The 23,126-nt window shown below is 38.6% G+C and overlaps 1 protein-coding gene across 1 annotated transcript in view; it reads left to right on the top strand.

Moving 5' to 3' along the window:
• LOC138064611 (excitatory amino acid transporter 1) overlaps positions 1-23,126 on the top strand; it is a 65,494-nt gene that overhangs the window by 22,595 nt on the left and 19,773 nt on the right. The window contains exon 4 of the mRNA XM_068928017.1: positions 22,335-22,539. Coding sequence (XP_068784118.1) covers positions 22,335-22,539 — 205 coding nt within the window. The remainder of the gene's footprint in view (positions 1-22,334; positions 22,540-23,126) is intronic.

Below are 23,126 nucleotides of genomic sequence, written 5' to 3'. Positions count from 1 at the left end.
ATTCATTTTGTTGCAAATTATTTGGATGTCAAAGGAACTTGAACAGTAAAAATAAAGCCATGAATCTACAAGCTGTAGGCTGTTCTAAAAGTGATAGATAAATTCAGAAAGTGAAGAGCTCTAATTGATAGACAAACACAGTTCTCATAGTTATTCACAGATTCTTCAGAAAATAAACTGTAAATATTGAAGTCGACTTTTCTATATAAACTATTTTGATATTTTCATGAAATACACGATGCAGAATCATGTTCAGAACTTCAAAATCACATTTAACTTATGAATTACCATTATTGCAAGTAGCTTGAGCAGGTATGCAGTTTTCTCCAGGAGATTCTGTCTTCGGATGCGTATGTTACAAGGCATGTACTAACATCTGCTTGGGAGAAAAGAGAAGTTATTTGCATACCTTTCACCATCTTTTATTGTTTATAGGAAAATATGATTATATGAATATCTGACTCTTCATCTTTTGTGGGTTAGGCACAAATCCAGCTGCATACTCTATGCTCATCTTTATTCTCTATATTCTTACAAATATGAGAACTCATAAGTCAATATTCCCAATCAGTATCTCTTTACAAAGTCAAAGTCACAATTCAGACATAGTATATGGGAGGCAGCATAAATAGCTAAAAGATATAGGTGAAGTTCCTGTTGGGATTATTTTTTGCACCAGATCTGGCCTGAATTCTGATACGAACACAAGGCTGACAATTTTCCCCCATTTCTGTTTTGAATTTGCTGCAGTCATAGGAGTTTAAAATATTTCATACTTGTTATTTCATTATAATCTGAAACATTTAACATAAACAGTTTGCTTGATATAATGATTTTAAAATATCCGTTGCCCATAAACAGAGTATAAAATAAATGTATGTGCACATGTTAACAATTTCACTCATTATGAAATAGGCAAAGACTACAAGATTTGCACCAGCATTAAGAGGACTATGCATTAACGTTTTTTGAGCTATTACAGCAAGATCATCATGCAATTGAAATTCCAGCCTTTAATACTGGCCCACAAGGTTTGTCAGCATGTTTCAGTTAGGAAGACTGTACTTCACTGCATATAAGGGCATCACAATGAGGTACCCTTTCCTAACCAAACTATGTATTTCCTGAAATCAAATTCACATAAATGATTCATGAACAGTCATTTTAAAAAGCATAGCTGGAGCATGACAATTTCTCTAAGGGCCATTTGCAAGTATTCTGCACAATTCTAGTCATATCCCGATTTTACTGACAGGCTGGATCTCCTTCCTCCAGATTCTGAAACTTGGAATGTAGTTTTACAGGGACTAGTACTATTAACTGTAAGTAAATTATGATTAACTCCTATGCATTTATTTCAAAGATCTTTGTTCGCTAAAGTGCAGTAGCGTATAAAAAGCCCAGTCAAGATCTGACACCCATTTTTGCTGGAAACTGCACAAACACAGTAAGAAACCATCCTGTCCAGAAAAATCTACTAATATGAATCAAGTAGGGGAAAGAGGGAATGTGGAAGCAATGAAAGAGAGAGGTCCACTGACTTGTCGGAGACTACACGGCAGGTCAGCAATAACAGAATCCAGTCATGAATATCAGTACAACGCACTGTGCATCAGTTGATAATGCTTGTCCAAACTGTTAACGGAAGTACCACCTCCACAGTACAAATCCGTCTTAATCACAGTCCAGAATTTTGTGTGCAAGACTGTACAAACACAAATCAAAAGACTGAACTTTCATACACAGGCGAAACGGTTCGGAAGACTGAGTGTGTAAGGATTACTTCAAATAAGAAAAACATTAGTAAGCCTAACCTTTAACAGAAAAAAAAAAAAAAAGGAAAAACTGCCAGCAGGATAAGAAACGTAATAATCTTGTGTTATTGGTTATCCTAAAAATTCAGCTCGCATCAACTGTATGATGTATTGGCAAAAAAAAGCCATATGCCAAAATCTTCACCGGCGCTGGTATATATTACCTGCTAATTAAATGAATGAAGTTGTACCACATTCCGTCTGCACAGGAAGACAGTTTATGAAAATGATGTGGAAGTTCTGGTTTTGTAGTTTACTAGTGTAACTTTTAAGGCTGCTATGCTTTGAAGGCACTTCTGTTTCCCAAATATTGAAGCTATTAGAGTGGATTTCCCAAAGCACTGTAGTATGTAGTTTGTAGTACATCTTTGTTTATATTAACTTCTCATTCTAATTACAATCATAATTTGGCTGTCTTTCATGGACTGTAGAAGATACAGAAACTTCCCTGACTGACCCTCACACAACCATTCAAGAACAGACTACGACCTCAATAACGTGCAGGAGAAAAAAATGACTTTCGTTTGGGCAGAGTCGGAGACTCAGTAGATTTTGTCCCCAGGCTTTTTCAACATGTACATATTGCTTACCACTACACAAAGTATAGAAGGAGTTGGCAACATGCAGACAGGTGGACTTTCCATTTGTGGATGCTTCTTAACTAATCTCCTATATGCATATGATGCTCTTGATTCCAGCTGTCAGTAAAGTGCAATGAATGGTGGCATCGGTAAAAACAATTAGTAGGGAACATGGTCTGTTCCCTGACTGGGACGAAAACAAAAGGCACATAGAGTGACTCAAGTAACCAAACCGAAATAGAGATCACAACTAACGGACAGGCTGCAGATGCAGTTGCTGGAAGTTACCTGTATCGAAACAAGGATATAATGTTCAAAGAAACAACTGAACTAGAAATAGGCTGTAAGTCACTCCCTTACATAAGTCAGGAAAAACGCAGCATCTGGAAGTGAATAAAGATTCAACTGGTGAAGAGCCAAATTCTGCCCAAAGCAACTTTTAGATGTAAAATGTGGAAAATCAACGCTGTGACTTGTTGTATAACCTTAGGCAGATCGTGCTATCCTTTCGTATGTCTGCTTTCTTTCAGATGTGATGCTGGCAAAGTTTTTTTTATGACTGCTAGGCAGAAAATAAGATGACTATATGCGCTGGAAGTTTTCATGGAGATATGTAGATTAAGTTGTCATAGCTCAGCTAAAGTATATAGATTTTTTAGTTATATCACGGTAGAGATGGAGACAAACAAGCAATAGTTACAGCAAGAATGGTATGGGGCCATCAGAGAGACAGTTACTGTAGAAATATTATGCCCAAAGTTATCTGGTGACTGCTTGCAGCTAGTTGTGATGATATCACCAATAATCAGATATGAATAAATGCAGCTGCTTAACAGGAAAGTGTTTACCATGAAGTTTTAAAAAAAAACCTCCCCAAATTAGCGTACGGTATGATGGACCTACGCCATGTTGAATGACAGGAGAGCTGTGATACGGTGGCACAGCCTCCCCCATCCACGTAACAGCTGTGCCCAGTCCTCTGTAAAGGCACCGTTCTAGAAAATACTACATCCTACGGTATGTACAGAAATTAGGTTTTTTATTTGCTGCTCCAGCACTTGGAATGAGGCAGTAAACATGACACACAAACTGTAGCTGGATGAAAATGCCAATTAGTCTTATGAATACCTCTCTCCTCTAGTAAATTATTAGCGTATTTTATTTTGATAATCCTAACGTCTTTTCTTAACATACTGAATTAGTTGCAGCGAATGTAAAGGGCCAGAATTTCAAATTTCCTCCTCCTAACCCCTCACATCAGTTAACACAAAACAAGAGGAAGGTTTCTGGTAGAGACCTGTGTATTATTTCTTCAAAAGAAGAGGTGAGGGATCCATCCTGTCTCTAGGTTTGTGGAAGCAGGAGTCATGCTCCATGAAGCCTTTCTGTAGTTTCAGTATTCTCCTGCCCGCTTGCTCATCCTGTCTACTGTGGAAATTATGCTGCCATTTACTAGAAGGTCTCAGGTGCTGTCTCGTTTCAGCCACAAATATTTATGATAATTTCAAAAGATGGAAAGTCTCTCCTTGATACCCATATGTATAAATACGGACTTAATCCATATGATTGTTCTACTGACTCTGAGAATAGCATCCACTAGGGGAACAAATGCTGTGGAGCCAGCATTATCCTTTGCTCAAGAAGAAAAAGGAGGTGCATAGCAGTAAACCCCTTTAATTCATTCTAGTGGATGCTAGACCCGTAGCCTGTGTAACATCTGCGGTACTCAGAGTAGAGCTGGAAGCCAAAAATATTAACAAAACAATCAGTATTATTTTCTGTGTTTCAGCTTAAGAAAAGAACATTCCTGATACAGTTCATATAATCCATACAAGAAAACTGAGAAATGATTAGGCAGTATTTGCACAATTTAGCTGGTCAACGGAGCAATTTTTCCAAATTCTGAAATGAGGAAACTTTCCAACTTTCCAAAATTCTCCCATTTTTGAGTGTTCTAAATAAATTGTTTTAGAAGCCAGCTCACTCAAACCCCAATGGGAAGATTTATATTGATCTCCGTTGACTCTAGCTGTGGACAAAAGATCAGAATGGACTGATTCTTTATGACAACCACCTTTTGGATTTCCCAGTCTGTTTATTTGCATGGGAAGCCTTCTACTGAGGAACCCTGTAGATGTTGCGTACTGTAATAAGCCTACTATCAGTAATTGACACTTAACAGCATATATAAGGTTCGAGAAAACCAACCTTCCTGTCTGTTCAGTCTTTATAGACATCAAAGCCCATGAACATCCTAGGAGTGTTCTTTTTTTCCTTATATCTTCCTTTTAAGGAATGCACAAAGTGTCATTAAAAACAAAAATATATTTACCTTCTTTTTCAGGCAACCCTTCATTCCCCACCCCAAAATACTCTATACAGTATGTATAGCCTTTATTCTCTGCACTTGTACATTTCATGCCCGCATCACTTTACGCGCTCAAAGGGTATTCAGATAGGCAGTGTGAATAACTGGACAACAGTACTATTTAATTTGAACATCTAAGTACTTTTTTGCACAAATAAGGGAGCACTCACTCTTGGCTTTGTGTGTGCCCAAAACTAAGGCCGGCTAAAAATGTGACCGTGCAAGATATTACATTGGTAAAGATCCACTGTCGTGTAAATAGGACCCTTTGTAGGAATAAAGAAACAAGTGAAGAAACAGTACTCGTGTTGACCCATGTTCTGTAATGATTTCTTCTCAAGCTAGCCTCTATATTGTAGAGTAGGGCCAACAGCAGCTAAAAATGTACCAACACTTTGTGGAAGAAACATTTTTACACCATTTCACAGCAGCAGAAGAAAGAACAATGAAACTTTATACACAGTTACTATAAACACTAGCTCATCAGTGCCTGTATAGTAATAGTTTAAAGTAGATATCTGTTAAGTCTGGCAGTATCGCCTCTAATAATCATCATTTAGACAGGCACAGAAAGATGAAAACATTGGAACTCTCCTATACTGTCCCCTCCACAGCCCTTAAGGGGATGTGGGCAGGACAGATTTAATAATTCTGCCATGTAATTCTAAAATAGTTTGGACTACAGCTTCTAACAGTTACAAAAGGAGTCTAAGCAGCAGGGCCACTACATTTTGGAGACTCACTAAAGAAACCAGAATAGGTTGGAAGTCATTCAGCACCTAGAAGCATTCATTTTCAAGTCAACAATTTAAAACAAAAGAACCATGAGCAGATTCAGCATGCGTTTGACTACGATTTCCTGAATATGTTTCCTGAATAAGTTTTTGCACAAAAAGTGCTCCAGGAAGAAATGAACTGTCACCTAGCTGAAAGTCAAAAAGCCTTGTACGAGATGTAGATATTAGAAAATAATTATTTGTTGAATAACTATACCTTTGGATGGAGCTTCTTATTCAGAAAGTGCTATATATCTTAACCTATGCAAATAGTGAAAGAAAGGAGACACAGAATGGGTCATATGATGTAAATATGACTTGACTCAGAACCATTTCTGATATGATTTTGCAATAGGAAATATACAGCATATCCTCACGAGAGCTTGAGAGAATAATTTTAAGTGAACTCAGATACCACTAAAACTTAAAACTCACTGAAAGCAGAGGTTAAATTGCTGCACATAATGACATTCTGTATAAAACAAATGTTTAATATACCATGTAATAAGAAAACCAAAGCATTATATACAGCATCCAATGATGAAAAGTAAGCAGCAGTAGAGTTTTTGATATCTTACTCTCTGCAGGCAATAGGGAATGAACAAACAGCCAAGGTCTTCAATAAAGAAAGAAAGCAAAAATACAAAAGACCCTGTAAGATCATTTGAGTTTGCTACTACCCCTTAATTTAAATGCTGATTTAAGTTTCATTGCAAAATATAGTTTTTTTAGTGGACCAACTTTAAGTTGTTATCACAAAGTATTGAATAAAAGTTTGTTACACACCATTAGCCAGCTTGCATTGCCCAGTGGATTCCAACTGAGTTAATAATAGGTAACAAACTCCCATCCACAACGGCTTTTGCCTTGATTTTTTATCTTAGTTCAAATGCAGAACGTCTAGGCTTCACTGCACATAGGCAAGTCAGCAGACAGAACAAAAAGCAAAAACTATTTGGAAGAGCATGTAGGAGTTAAAGCATCTTGCCTGAGCGCTGACGGACTGTTGTAAACAAACTCTGTATCTTTATTAGCATTCCTATTGCAGTCAAAGGCAGAAAGATTAAAAATATCTTAGCGGCAACTTACGGCAGTTCTTTTTCAGTTAAATATAATTAATTCTGAAGTGGTTACAAGAAAACAACATACCTGAAAACTAGAACACAAAAATATGAAATGTAAAATCAGCTACGTAAGAGTGCAAATGGAAGAAAGAGAGACTCCAAAACAGCCCTTCAAGGAAAACTGCAAAGTGTACAAAATGCAAAAAAGAGTCTCCTCAGCAGTTTGGCCATTGGGACACTGTGAGCAGCATTTTATTAATGATATTGAAAGCGGAAGCTGTAAAGAATGATGTTTTCCATGCTGAATTACTTCATGACAAAATGACAGATGAAATACAATGGTGCAAAGTAATACACCTAGGAAAGATGAACATACTACACCTATGCAAGCATGGGCTCTGAATTAGACGTAGGTACCCAGGAAAGAGTTCTCAGAATGACTGAACAGTGCAGAGAAGGTGACAAGGCTTATCAGGGGTATGGAGTTCCAGCGAAATGCGAGGAGAGACTACACAAACTAGAATTCCTCAGCTTGAAAAGACTCTTTGGCTTCCACAGCCGATGTGGAAGGTCCACGTAAAGATCCACAGAAATCATGAATCATTTGTAGAGGCTTAAAAGGAATAGTTATTATTTAGCTGATAATTATTTTTCATAATAAAGGAACTGTGGGGTACCCAATGAAATAATTCGGGAGAAGACCTATAACAAGCAAAAGGAAGTACTTTTTCATGCAGCACACAAATTGCATTGTACCTTGCCACAAGACTGTTGCAGAGGCCGGAAGTTAACAATTTTGAAAAGAAACTAGAGATCTGTATTCACAGATTCATCTTTGACTATTAAGCCTGGTGTAACTAGCAACTTGGGAAGCCCCTAGTCCCCATTGATGGCTGGATGCAGGGAGGGCAAGCAAGGGGAAGTGAGTGCCACACTTGTTCTGTTTCTTATAGTCTTTCTGTAAAAATCTCTTGCCAAGTAGCATTGAAGACAAAAAAACGGGTTGGACTGACCTTTGGATTAACCCAGTTAACGATTTCCCATAGATTTATGTTAAAACGTCTATTGTTGCACTCTGTAGAATTTCAGATTCGAGGTCTTTCTGTAGTTATCCTTAAAAATATCTCAGGCAATGGCTACTGTCAACAGTTTCAATTTCCTGACACCAACATACCCTTCTTGAGAGCCAGTTTAAAAACAAGGAAAAATTCTTCCAGAATATGAGAATCACCTCACCTGCAGCAAGTATAAACCGACTTCATTGACACAAAATTAGACATAAAAGAGATCTAAAAACCAAATGCATCAAGAAAGAAGAAAAGAACTATACATAACAATATCAGCAAATCTTAATTAACACCATGACTGGGAATTTGACAGATAGCAGTGGAAGAGCCATACTGCAGTACAACAAAAAACAGCCTGACAACTTGCCAAGGGAACAGTGACACCCAGGGATATTTAGGTATGTGGAGGCTCCTTTAACAGCTTTTGCTTTCCTACTCATTTCACCTTTTTCCCTCTAGCCTGAACTCCATGATACGCATTCCCATTTCCTGTGTGTGAATACTGCACAACTCCATCATATTTGCTTCCTTCTCAGTCTGCCTTTGCTATTACAGAGGCTATACAATATAATTGCCACAATCATTCATGAAGACCAGAAGCATCTGAACAATTACAAACGTTCCTGCGGGAGTAACGCTTACCTTCCTTTCATCAGTGGTGTAAGATCTGACAAACACAAAATGCTTTCCAAAGCACCCCATCGGCTACACAGATCAATGCAGAAGGAACAATTGCAGACTGAAACATGTTTGCATAAGCAGAAGGTCATCACCTTCCAGAAAGAGGAGACTGTAATGGTCTCCTCTGGTCCTCTACTCTTTGTTTTCACATCGATTTTTCTTTTTCCCTGTTGGCAGTTGTTGACTGATAATATATTATTTCCATTTAATTGTAAAAAAGATAAGAAAAATGAAATTGCTGGATCTGCTGCATGCTGTCCAACTGTGCATTGGCATTGTGAACTTTTATAAGGACGATTCATCTCTTCATTACTGGAAGCAGAGATTTGGAATACTTGTCTCTTGACAGCATTGCTGGGTGCCCCACCTGAATTCTGAGTAATGGAGAAGGAGGAAAGCCACTGTGCACTACAGGAGCTACAAGACTCAAGTCAGGCTTCCAGTAAATTAGTTGATTCTCTGGACCATGAGGAAGGCTACTCAGCAACCTATTCCTCCTGGTATCCAACCGCATGGCACAGCTCTCTCTGGTGAAGGGAAGAGAAAGAGGAGGACACAGTCACTCAAGACAGAAATCTCTAGCTGGGGAAATATTTGTTGAGACTAGAAGCCTAACTAAGGATCAGCAATGTCTGGGATGGGAGCTGCACATTTACAGAGTCAGACAGACTATTCTGCATCAGCTGCAAATCCTTTCACCCACGGACAACTCTTATTGCATATATTTTCTTTACTCTCTCTTCCAGGCTATTCTTGAATATATTCTTTATCCTGCAGTTCAGGGCTTGAGAAATCATTCTCATTAGATGAATGCAATATAATATACAAACAATTCTGTTGTATGTGGAGTTAAGGGTCTCTCAGAAGATAAGGCTGCAAATTTTAAAGAGCTCATGTGGTAGCTAGGAATTGCTTTCAGTGGTGGCATAGGTCAGTTCCATGGTTGACAACTTTTTGCAGAGATGTTACACAGAGTGAAATATATTTTCCTTATCCCTCTCTTGCAGGGTTGTCTCCAGTTGAGTTCCTGAGGTACTCATGAACACAGCAAAACTTTTGCTAAAACCTAGAATCTCCTGGACAAAATTGCTAGCCTTTTTTAATCAGGTGGAAAATCTTTTGATGCAGATTTTTCCAGCTCACACAGTCTGATGTGGTTTTCTCATCATCAGTTTTGGCTTGGTCTGTGCCACTTCTGTGCACTGCCTCAGATACTCTACTTGAGCCATCCTGGTGACCCTTTTCCCCGTCCATACAAGGCCTTTCTGATCACATTTTCTTGAAGTGACCTTTTTCTCCGCAGGAGTTTCACAATGAATGGCTATCACAATGATGATCTACAGAAGAGAGGTAAAAACTACTGGAACATAGAAAGACTTGTGAAACAAACTTTTGTCATTATTTATGGACCCATACCATGTGGGAAGCGTAGAGAGCAAATTCTAACATAGCAATTCACTCTGATACTGAGCAAGTTACACAGGAATAAGGAAAACAGTAGAGCCCTCAACTCTCACTTCATCAGACGCTTTCAGGTATTAATGCTGTTTGTAAAGACTTATCTCCAGAAGTCTGGTACCTAAGAAAGTTAAGTGCCTGGCCCCTGGGTTGTGAAGAAGATTTCAAAAATAGGTCCTGCCTATACTCTGAAAACTTAAAAGGTCAGACAACAAACAAAGAGCACTTATTAGAAATAATAATAATGATAAAAAGATTTTAAAATTATTCTTCTAGTATTTGGAGAGCGTAATTTGTAACTCCTGAGTGCTTAAAGTTACCGATTCTGGTATTATTCTTTAAGAAACACTGCTTCACTGAAGAGTTTGAAGGGCCTCACACATATCACAAATCGTGGTTTACTTAAGATGCTTCAGTTAAGCATGGGTATGTTTTTTCAGGATCAGGCCCTAGTTTGTAATAATTACATAGTTAAACAGAACTCGCATTTCTTCAGGTAATTAAACCTTTTCACCCTTAGGCAGTTATACCAGTAGCTCTTCACTGGTGGTAGATAAGAAAAAGAGAAGTGCAGCATAGCACTAGAAGCTCACTATTTGCATCAGAAATAACATGCTAACGCTGATTTCTTCTTACATAAACAGCTCCCTTATTTTCTCTCCACTTGTATGCAAAGCGAAATACTTACTTTATTCTGACATTTCACCACCCACTTCTAACTGAGATTTGAATTCTCAGATAATATCAGAGATTCTCCAGTGAATATAGCTCCTTTTCAGAGTTACAGCAAAAAATAGGTTTGGTCAAAAGTTCACTTAATGAATGGCTGTTTCACTAATGAACACATTCTTGCTCTGAAAATCGGCTTTGTTCAATATTTACAATTACAGTATGTCTTAACTCCAGAAGCCTTGAAACAAATAAAGTTGTAGGATTTTAGCTTTCTAGGCCTGGCTAGTATCTGTCCCAGTGCTAAAGAAGCTGTTCAAAGAGCCAGCATCAGTAAAGAAGATACAGTTTCCAAATCTAAAATAGGATTCTAGGCTTCTTTTCTGTTCTGCAGAACATCAGAGTCCAGCAATAACAGTGATCTCAAAAAAAAAAACAACAAACTTCTCTTTTCTCTTAGAAATTTGTATTTTTAATCCTGCCTGCAAGCAGATGATGCTCATATGGCAGCTGTGTAACACTTGAGTGTATAAGCCCAAATCTATTTTTCAGCCCTACTTAGCATTGTAAGATGCTAGAAAAGAGCTGAATAATATTATTAAAAAGCACTAACTGCTACTATCAGGCATTCTAGAGGAAATCTTAACTTCTTTCCATTGCCTCCTACCAGTCTGTAGGGTGGAGAAAGACAAAGCAAAAAATGCAAGGCTTTGATGTTGTAAGGCTTTAGCTGAATCAGTGACCCTAAGTTCAAAGGCCACTGAAACAAAGGAGAGGAAAAAAAAGAAAACAAAAGCCTGCTCACATGAAACTCCAACTCGATACTTTTGTAATGAGTTCTCAGAACAGCCTTAACATTATTACTAATTATGAAAAAAATCCTAAGTACAATGCCAATTAAAAAAGTAATCGACTAATTGCAGCTGCAGCAATGACTCCTTAATATTCATAGTCCGTTACCAGAGGACCTTAAATTCACAAATAAGAATCAGATTTCTCCTAAACTTCATTTGATTGTTATCCATTAAATTCTTGGGGATTTAGGATGTAATTATGATTTAGTCCTACGGTCTGTGAAGGAAAAAGGAAAATTGTCATGAGGTTCTGCATCAGGATGTTCTTATTTATTATTAAGATAACTAGTGCTTTATAAGACTGTTAGTTCATCAATTTAAAAATGGCTATATAATTTTTTTCAAATGATGGCCACATCAGATCCCATGCTCTTGAAGTAGACTGCAATTATATATCGGAATTCTCAGATTGTTTATAGATTCTCTGTTAATATAAAATTTGATTTTTGATGATATATAAAATTTTACATGTAGATTTTTTCATATCAAATCCAATTCTTTGGATTCTTTGAAAAAAAATCTAAAAATACTCTACATCATTGTCAAATTACTTATTGCTCTGCAAATTCTAAAGCAGTTACCAATTCCATGCATTTCCTTTTGCCATAGGTAGATAATGCTACTGCATATTATTTGTACCTGGGCTACAGAGCGACTGAGGCCACACTATGCTAGGTCCTGCACCAAAGTCATTATGGTCTGGGTGAAGTTTGTCTTTCAGGACAAACTTCCAAAGTGGGAGGATATTATGTCTACGCTATTGACTTCACTGCAGTAGATAGATAACTGAGCTAATTTTTAATCCACAAGGGGAGCAGGATAGCAACAATAGGCTGTATGTAGCTCCATGTCAAGTGATTTATGTTGCTTCATGTGATTACAGATAGCGCTGTAACTTGATGTAAATTGAAATTATACTGGAGGTGTTAGGAGAAAGGTCAGAGAACGAAAAGAGACTGAGTCAAGAACAGCCCATGGAACCATACATACTGTTGCAGAAAGCACAAACTGAAAAAATGCCTGGCATATGGAAAGGAGTGCAAGAAACTAGAAGGATTACAAGAACATGTAAACACCAAGCAGCATGTATGTAACATAGACCAAAAGGAAACATGAACAGCTCAGATGAATTCTTTGGAAGACTGATGGGCAGCACTGCAGCAGATGCATGAACTATTAGTTTTTCAAGCAAATTGAAAATTTATCACTTGTAAGCTGAACACAGATGCACCAAACAATGTTTCGCCACTGACAAGATTTCTAAAAAAGAAATAGGGTAGTACTGCTTTGATGACTATCAGACCTGTTGCAAGGATAAACAGTAGCTACTGCAATAACAAAAAATGACATGCAGGATTATTTAGTGAGAGGAGGGTGACTAGAGTAACTTCAAATTACTCAAAAAAATCAAGTCTTGTTGAATATATTTAAAGGCATTGTCACACAGTTCTGTTCTGAATTACCTCAGTATTGCTGGATTAGCAAAGAAGGATGATGTCTCAGGGTTGTGATGAAATTAGAATTCAAAAGCAGCAATCCAATGGCCACGTTGTTATCAGAAACAATAGTAATATACTACCATTAGTTCAAATCTTAGTAGAGTCACGTCTGATTGGGCAGAATTTCTTTCCAAATAATAGCTGCTACGTGAGCTCTATAAAATGGATTTAACTAGTGTCAGATCCTAGTGGACAGTCATCCAAATAAAAAACTATCGCTGCAATTGGCTTTGTTATTTTAAGTTTTAGTGAAGAGGCCAAGAACTGGCTGGCCAGCGATGCTGGACCACATTTTCAATGAGAAAATGATGGCTCCAGCATAGCGCTGAGGCAAATTACAGAGCAGTAAAATATCCCATGTCATCTTACACACAGATAGATATGTCTACCTGTATCTTTTTTAGAAAGGCAACCTTGATTTTCTCTTCTTTAAACGTTGCTCTCCAACTAGAATTATGTTCAGTTCATTTTCAAAGCAAGGTAACAGAAGTGTCTCTGCAGACTTCTATTACATACTGAAGCTGTAGAAGCAAATACACTTTCACATTAGGCTACATTACTAGCGGCTACTCCTTTAGGGATAACTTTAATCTCACATCTATATTCTAAGTTGTGTCATATTATTTTTTCAGTAGCAGTTAAATTAGATGAGGAATGATTTAGCATAGTAAATAGTTTGCAGCTTCATCACATGGGAGACATCCACTCAAATAAGAGAAGCGCTGTGCATTTGTGGAATTTTAATAAGTGCTGCACGTATGAAAACATGTCTTTGAAGGACTCCAGGCATAGTCTGCCAAAACTCAGGCCAGATTTTTAGCAGATTAAAAGCTTCCACATGTATTTCAAGATACTGCATTATGAACTTTATGGAGCACTAAGTAATGGATTTAACACCCTTCAGAAAGGAAGGGTATCCCTGTCAGTGGGATCTTGCCAGGAGGTAGTACATTTTGTGTTTAAAGTAGTAGATATTTTGGGCAATAAGTTCAGAAGAAGTGAAAAGTAGTACTTTCATCCTTGGTGAATATGGCAGAAGTCTGTTACATCTACTAGCATATTTATTTCAGCCTTGTAAGTACATGCCCTGTAGGATTCAAGCTATCTTAACGCGCTTTGCCTTATCAGCTACGACGATGAACTCTTTTCTAATTAAACTGAAATAATTTGTCATCTTACATTAGGCTTTTTCTTAATCAAATGTTATGTGTGCATTGTTTCACTGCGGTTATAGAAGATGAGCGTTTTTATACCCAACAGAAGAATCCCATTTCCAGGAAAGGGTAGTACAAATGTCTGAACATAAAAGGATGTCTTTTTAGAATTGCACTATGCAGGTAGCACAGTGTTTTGTTACCAAAAAAATTGTGAGCTGCTATTTTCTGTGTTCCTGGGTTTCTGATTCTTGGCTTGAAGACAGTCGGTCCTTTGTACTCTGTTATTACAATGAGGTAACCAAAGAAAGAGAGTCTTGGTCTGAGACTGTCAGCTGTTACTAATCACTGCTCCATGGCTTGCTGTGAATCCCTGCTTGCCTCTCCCTCCTGCTCTGCTTAGCACACATAAAGAAGATAAATTACTCCCTAGTTTCCCTTCAAAAAGCATATTGTTTGGCACATTCCAATACTGTGAGCAAAATGTGGAATAATGCGAAGAGTTAAATGGGTATCTAAATAGCCCCGCAGCAGGGTCCTTCTCAGGCAGATGTGCGTTTCAGGAAATATACTTTAGTATTGGCTATCCAAATGTATTCTGTTATCTTGCAATCCTTAGAAGTCAACCAACTATAGTCTTCAAAACAGCACAGTATATTCCTCTTGTTTGCTGCAGTAACAGAAATATCCCTGACATTCAACAAATGCAGTATGTGTGTGCTGTATGTACATATTTTATTTTACTGTGAGCTGTAATACTTTGGTGTTTATAAATTATTTAGCAACAACAATCACAGACTGGGGAGCTTTACTGAAATCTTCCCTGCCTTCACTGACTGACACTGTCCTGATAACAGGTAGAGAGAAGAATTTTAAGGAAGAAAAGGAAGTTATTTGAGCATATTTAAAACAGCACCATGGAAGCAAGCGAAACATCAAGTGAGCAAGGCTGTGGAATACGCTACCACTAAAATAGCGAGGGTAAAAATAGCAACTGATTTGAAAGTGAAGCTCAATACGTTTGTAAGCAAGACTGTAGAATGCATTTCCCTGCTGTATCAGAGTACTGTACTTGATGACCCAGGAAATACTTTCCACCACAGATTACTGTCATTGTAATTTTTTTATCAGGTGACAGCTAATCTTGGTGCACTGAAGCCCAGCAGAGTTTCATAAAGTGAAGTTATTCCACTGAAAGAGTAGTATCAGTGATGTTACCTTTCTGTGCTGAATGACAAGAACATGGTCTTTCAGCATTCCTGGTAAACTGGAAGGTGAAAAATCATTGTAAAGCCACCACAGATTGTTTGGCCCATTCAATTGTTTGAATGTTAGATGGTCACACCAGTCAGTAATGTTCTGATATTATTTTACACTGGTTTCACAGAACTATTTCAAACCAACTGTTCTGTGAACACCAGAGATAAATATGTACAGCAAGGTTAGATGAGCATCCTCTAGAAAAGGGGTTTCTCCGTCATATGCAAGGAACTACTGCAACCTTTCTCCTTGCTGAGGTGGTGGAGTATCCACAAAGAAGTACACACCACTTTATTCAAGTGCTTATCTGGACTCTTCCACGTGTTGTCAAGTCCCGTCTTTCTCTTAAGGTCTGTGATTTCTCTGATTCAATCATGCAGTAAGATTTTTTTTAATGTAACAGGAACATCTGTACATCTTCATGAGGCTATATTTTTAAGTCAGGTAGTCTTGGTTTAGTAGTCATGCCCCTGCAGAGCTCTCCTGACCCCAGCTGCCCTTTCACACATCTTTGTTCTCTCCTCGCTGCTGCACTAGCATACGTTTTTTATTCAGCTCCGTGGTGAAGTGGAGCGGAGAACAGAGCTCGCTTAAAAATAATCAGGGGAAAGTGAGGAATACTTAACTTCCTTTAGCAGCACTGCCACCAAATAGCAGAGGATGTAGTTTGACCTGACAGCCAAGCTGAAGTAGTGGCAAACTGCTGCCAAAAAGGCTAGTTCCATTTCTGCTCCCCTTCCACTTCCCTTGTACAAACTCTGGTATTCATATGACTCCCTTCTGAGATGATTCAGAATGACAAACGGACAGAAAAACCAACCTTACAAAAACCAGTAAGTTAGTAGTTTTCTAGTGGCAAGGGATGGGACAGGAGTACAAAGTTGCGGGGCCAGTCAGCTACTAAGGGCAGCGACCCTTAGCCATTAAGGTGGCTCATTAAATCGCACTACTATATCCCAGCCATAAGTTTCATTAGTCACCTTGGCTTAATCATGGTCACGTAACTTTGGATCAAATATAATTACTCATTTTTCTGTGAGGTATTTGTCCGATGTTTTTAATGAAACTGGAAAAGATCTTTTTATTTTGCAGTTTTACTGTTCTATTGTTATTGTTACTACCATTGCTATTAAAATAATAATCTAAAGTTTGGATTAATTTGGGGCCTGATCTTGTAAAGGACTCAGAGGTCTCCGCTTTTTAACTTTTATTTAATTTTTCTTCATTGAGAATGCTCAGGACATGCGCAGCAGCTGTCTGGATAAGAGTTCAGAGAGCTTCATAACGTTGATTAAACTCAGGCAGTATTATTTCCACTATTTTTACCTAACTAATAGCTTTTCCTTAGAAATTTTCTGTCAGGACATTTTATTCTGACCTTGCACAGTGTTATTCATTTCCACATATCCTCATCAACATACACAAAAAGGATTGTTCTCATGGTCTCAAACTGTGAGTTTACTCATCACACAGAGCTCAGTGGATGTAGGGGGTCGGGAGTAGCCCATTTAAAACCGCTTCATTAGGAGAGTGAAAGACAACCTAAAAGAAACAAAATTAGGGCAACACTCCAGAATCAACAGTTGCCATTATTGCTGTTCCACCATAGGAGTCTTTAACGAGCAACTGCAACCTCCTAATGAAGAGACTGTAAAAGATAAACAGGAAAATAATTAGCAATAAAAAGATGTTATGTCCGTAATGTTTTCTTTTAAAAGATTGAGTCTGAAATATCTAAAGGAAATTTATACGAAAATCTGTATTAGCAAGGAAGTATTACCAATTCAGTTCTAAAATGCTGATTTAAGATAAATTTATAATACTCTTAGAAAGTTTCCATTTACTGTTTCTCCCTTTATTTTATTTATTTATTCATTTATGAGGACCAGAATGCATAGTTTGTCCTATACACTCATTCAGTATTAGTTCATCATCTTATAAATTTATAAATTCATCATTATGCATCAAAAATATTTTTAAAGTAAGCAGCAGCTTAAAACATTTTGGGCAAAATGTTATATTCTCTTATAAAAAATATAATAATTTTAGTAGAGGAAAGCAGACAGATACATTTCTTATTTTTTCAAAACGTTGTTAAAGGCCAGCACAAGCTTCCAGAAACTAGGATTTTAGACTTAAACGGTAGTAGTTGAGCATTATAATTTTTACGATTAAAACTATTCCTACGCATATAAGCATACACACGTGTGCACTCCCCTCCCCTCCATGACAGTCTTGCTTTCTTTGGCGAATGGAAAATCACTGAAGTCATTAGGATCAATGCTAAATGGGGCAAATGTTACTCTGCTTGTAGTGACTTTTTCTGTTTCAGAAAAAGCAAAAAAAGAGGAATCTTGCTACTTGCCCACTGGCAAGTGCATACCACTTACTGTTGGAACTATTTAAGGCTGATGAGTCTAAAGAAAAGCATCCCATTTAAAAACTGGTAGTTGTAGGCCCTGATTCAGCAAACCACATTGTAAACATTAAGTACTAAATGTAATTCCAAGAATGCTTTGCTGGTTAGGGATTTAGATGCAGAAATAGGGCTTAATCATAAGGGCTGCTGACCAGTTAACGTTGTGATGAACATGTATATTCCTTCTGATTATGGAACTATGTATATTCCTTCTTTCTAAAAAAGCTAAAAAAAATAAAATAAACTGGGCAGGAACTCTCAGGTACTGCTATAGCAAGGGAGGAATGTGCTTAAACTGAAATCTCATGTTTAAGTAGCTTACATGTTACGACTTTGGGACACTGTAAGAAATCTCTTCTGTAAGAAATCAGTTGATCCAGTTGCACTAATTAAAGTCGAAAACTGTTCTTAAGTTGTAGGATTTTTTAGCAGAGACTCTGCTTTTTGGCTTGTAAGTTAACTCCTTGGATTTTCTTTTCTTTTCTTTTTTTTTTTTTTTTGAACAAGCAGCCCCAGAGCTATTAGTTTAAATACGATCTGAAGAGAATATGCTCAAGTTATTTTATCTTTTCACTTACTGAAGAGTACAATGTCATCACTCTGTGTTTAGCTCCATGCCTTAGCATAATCCAAAATTATAAACTAGATTATGTACAGCCTGCTTGTAATGTTGAGGAAATGAATAAGCAGAAGTACAGAAATTGGAGTACTTCTAAATTTATAATTCTAGAATTCAGTAGAATCTAGAATCATAAGTACACTAAAATAAAAATATTACTGACACAAAAAGAGTAATAATATGGTAGCTATTCAAGAACATTACTGCTTGATTAGTTCATCCTAATTTGCAGAGCAATGATGAAGCTAAAGAATAAAACAATGATTAACAATTTAAAGGTTTTGATAGATTTCCCTATCAACAATTTTGTCTTCTTTTCCCTACATCCTTTCTCATTTTTCTTTCTCTTGCAGTTACCCTACTTGCTTGCTTGCTGCCTTTCCTACCTCTCAAAAATACTCTCATTTCGTCTCTAACATCTTTGTTAAAGACCACTGCAGTGCTTTGCTTTTTGTCCTGACGCTCTGGAGAACTCCTTGTTATGTCTTTATTTCACTGGCAGGGTGACCGATTCCTCACTTCTTTCCGAAGAGAGGGAAGGAGTAGGTGAAAGGAGAGGACAGGAGTGAGGGCTTGGGTTTGTTTGCGGGCTTAGAGACTCAGGCCTGCCCCTTTCTTTCTTCCCTTCCTTCCCTCCCCATCAATACCTAAAATCATTCCCATTCATGCTGTGTGCACACACACGCTAGGGCAGATGACGAGCTCGCTGCTCGGCGTTGCCTTGACGACCCCGGGCATCCCTGCGCGCTGGGGCCGGTGGCACGGCGGAGTTTCCCAGGCCCCTCGGCGGAGGGGAGGGAGAGGAGGAGAGGACGGAGCGGAGGGGAGCGAGGCGGCCGAGACGCCGGAGCCAGCAGCCGTGCGGAGGAGCGAGCAGGATGAAAGGGACACATACATCTCCTGCCGAACAAGGGGAGTTTGGCTGGCTGGCTGCGAAAGGACAGAACGAGGATACAATGGTCTGTGACCCATGAAAGCTTCAGAGCTAACTTTATTGCTTCTCCATTAAGGACCCTTCCAGAGACCCATTCAGCTCTAAGAAATCTTGCCAACCTCTTAAAACGCGGAGGAAACAAAACCCTTCGTTTTCTCATGTTTTAAAAAACAGATTTAAAATATGTTTTTAGATAATTCTGGTTGTTGGCATGCTGGAAGCCTTTGCAGTTTCGACCCGGGGAGGTACCGAGTGTCCCTCTCGAGAGGGCCCAGAGTTCCCGTTCACTTCGGTGGGAGGGAAGGCTGCCCAGCAGCTCCCAGGCAAGGGCTCCCCGAGCTGCGAACTGGCTTCCTCCTCATATAGCTCTTGTTCATACCTACGCCTGCCATCCCTCTGCTTTGAACGCTTGCTACGATACATGCCACAGGCAGCTAGCGCTCGTGAAGAGAGGAACTGTTGTCCCCCGCTTTCAAGCTGAAAAGTCGTGATATGACAAGCAAGAACAGAAATGAGCCCGAGCAACTAAAATAAGATGCGGCCGGAGTCACAGCCGGAGCGCGAAACAGGAAACCAGGCCGGAAGGCAGCTTATAAAGAAAAGAGCATGACTCTTGCTCCCTGACATGCCGTTTGTACACCGTTCATCACTCTGTCCCAGAACGAGTCCAAGGATGAAACAGGATCACAAGCTCTAATCCTGCAACACAGCAAGCTTTGGTGTAAGAGATGCCCTGCGCTGACTCCTAGTGATTTTTGGAGCGTAGGAGACTCAGCCCAGTATCAAGTGTAGAGTACAAAGAAAGAACAGAATTGGTTACAACAGTAAGCACCTAAGCCTGTGAGCCCTCAGACTGACAGTGCTCAGTATCTGGCCCCGAGCCCGTTCCCCGGCAAGGGCAGGATACAAAGTACTGATTGATTTAACAGCCGTGCATTTCCCAATCTCCTCACCAAACTACATAGGTTCAGTTTAGCTCTTCATGTTCAGGATGCAACCAAGTTTAAAATAGAACTTAGCCAGAACAAAAAACACATAGCCCATTTCTGCTACTTTCAAAATGGCAAGTAACAACATAAAACAATTTAAATTAAAAATATATAAAGACAAATTTGACTGGAGCAGTATGCATGCATTTTTTTCACTTTTTAAAATGAACTGCTTTTTAAGTTACATACTGATACTTCAAAAATAAAATTCTTAACAAAGGCTGTCTGATATAAACGTTGTAGAACTCATTATCAGATCTACAAAAACTCCAACAATTATTAACTTTATTTTTAAGCATTGGTTAGTTATAGTAACAGTTGCATTATGTTAAGGAATCTAAACAAATAAGCAACTCTCCATCCAGTGACAGAGTGGCTTCAGCATTTACTTTCTGTTTATAAAAATAAGAACGCTATTTGTTACTCGCTAGCATTTACCATCCTCCTCACAGAATTTCAAAGTGTAGAAGTGTACACTTACCACAACCAAGTATTATCATCTAGTTTTACAGATAGAAGAGTTGAGCAGAGAAGTTAAGGATCAAACGCTTCAAATGTTGGGTTTCCATTTTCAGTTTCATATTGTGCTGTAATGCTTTGTTCTTCTACCACAATGGCGCATATAAATCAAGGAGTTCAGGGAGCAAGTCTACTGATCTTAATTTTGTGGGTACAGATCTCACTGGCACTAGTGGCTTCTGCTGAAAGGACAGGCATGCCCTAGTTGAAACGAAAAGGGTAAGTATGAAGCATGTGATTAGTTTTATACTTTGGAGATTTAATCAGAGCCTGGAATACAGCCTTGATCGCAGTAAAATCTGATTATCTGGAGCAAATTCACTATAACTCCAGCAGTACGTATTTCCTTCTTTATAAGATAGAAGTATGATACATCTGTAATGACAGGCATTTTGAGAAAACATTTAGTTTTGCCTGGTCACGATTCTAGTTTTATGTTTCCATATTAATTTTATTCAGGCAGTCCTTTTGCACTATTTTACATGCCTTTTCCTGCGAGACGGGCACCCAGAGCAAAAGGTGGGCAGCTTTCGTTATATTCTTTACCTTTGGAGATGGAACCGGGATAAACAGTCAGCACACGTTTGGATTAGAGGGTGCCATGTAGGGGTGCGTAGGAGGAGAGAGTAAAGGGCTCCATTTCCTGACCTCTTTCACCGGTCTGCACTTCCAAGGCAAGGGTCCAACAAGAAACATTAGCAGTGTTGGAGACAGCTGGGGTGGACCCCCGAATGTAGTGCGGGGAAGTTACCTGACCACTTGAAATTTTAAGGAGAGGCACACTAACTGCACCTGTTTGGAAGGAGAGGGAACACTGCCATTTCTGACAGTCCTCAGGAGACACTCCTGTTCAGAGAGTCGGCGTTCCCCCCGGCAGAACTGCACATCCACTTAAATACCACAGTCCAGCCCTGTTGGTGCAATCTGATGAACAAATACTTTAACAGATGCCACACTGAGCACCCAAGTATTCAGACACATTAAGACCAGCCAAGAATTAGGATTAATGTCACAAGTTTTGCAAAGCTTATAAAAGACTCTAAAAGACTCTAAGTGCTTATTCATACACTAGTGAGCATTTTCTGAAACCAGCTAACAGCATTTAATCCATTTTAACTCCCACGGTTTGGGACAGAGGTAAACTCAGGTCATTCTATTAAGAATTGACGAGAACTCTTCATACACCTTAATTGTAGCAAACATTATCAACACCGCTTGAGAGTGCCTTTTTCTTTCTTACCATTACAAATGAGGTGCAGATTTCTAAGGCACATTTTTCAGACTGTGGTAACTACGCTAATTAAAAACTCCATGTATTGGCTCAGGGGAATATAGGAAAAGCCACCAGACCAGTAATCTTTGCCTGTAGCATGTGTTAACATAGCACAGAAAGCTGTAAGTCTTATAATAGCTATGTAATAACAAGCAACAGGGGTGGGATGGGAAGATAGTGGCACTATGGGCTGCAACAGAGGGCCAGCATATACTGGATAGCTTTAAATGTCCTGGTCGTCAAAGCTCTTCCCGCAAAACGATTTTCATGATGCTGAATTTGTAGTCTTTATTCACAACTATATGAGGTATATGTCCTTGTGCTTAAATTTACTAGGAATTGCTGCCCTGGATAGTAAAGCATCAGGGAAGATGGGAGTCCGAGCAGTAGTCTACTACATGAGTACTACGATCATTGCTGTACTGATTGGTATAATCATTGTGGTCATCATCCATCCGGGGAAAGGTACAAAAGAAAACATGCACAGAGAAGGCAAAATTGTGCAAGTGACAGCAGCAGATGCCTTTCTTGATTTAATCAGGTATGGCTATGATATTGCACATGTTCTGTACCAATAGCAACAATAGTAATATTGAGATTCACACCAGGATAGTAGAGAATCTTAGACAGTGACTGGATAAACTAGCCAAATTTCTTGCAACTGGGTGACTCCAACATCTCTAGCACCAACAACACTGCAAATTAAAGAACGAGACATGGATTTATTTTCAAATCAGGCTAAGTTGCAAGGGAAGAAACTGCTTTTAAAAATTGAAGCAATATTACACACACAAAAACGATTTCTGTTCTGCTGTCTGCATGGGTCTTTTCCTCTCCTTCCACAGCACAATCCTTATTACCAAATTCCTCTCCTTTCCTTTACTTCCAACTTTTGACAGGCTTCTCACTTCACTTGAAACTCTGATTGGTTATTCATCTTAATTTTGAATTGTTGCTCCCAAACTGGGTCCGTCTCCTTAGCTTTGTTAATCTGTAGGTATGGGAAAGAAATTCCAGCGATAAGCAAGTAAAATGCTTGAAACGAAGGAGCACAGATGTAAGAGTTGATTTTCTCCTTGCTCAAAGAGGCTCTGCAGTGCTTCTTTTACACAGCTAACATGTCACAAG

Source organism: Struthio camelus, chromosome Z (assembly GCF_040807025.1).
Source record: "Struthio camelus isolate bStrCam1 chromosome Z, bStrCam1.hap1, whole genome shotgun sequence".
Classification (NCBI taxonomy): domain Eukaryota; kingdom Metazoa; phylum Chordata; class Aves; order Struthioniformes; family Struthionidae; genus Struthio; species Struthio camelus.
The sequence above is the reverse complement of the archived record's forward strand: the minus strand, read 5'-3'. Positions and strand labels throughout refer to the sequence as shown.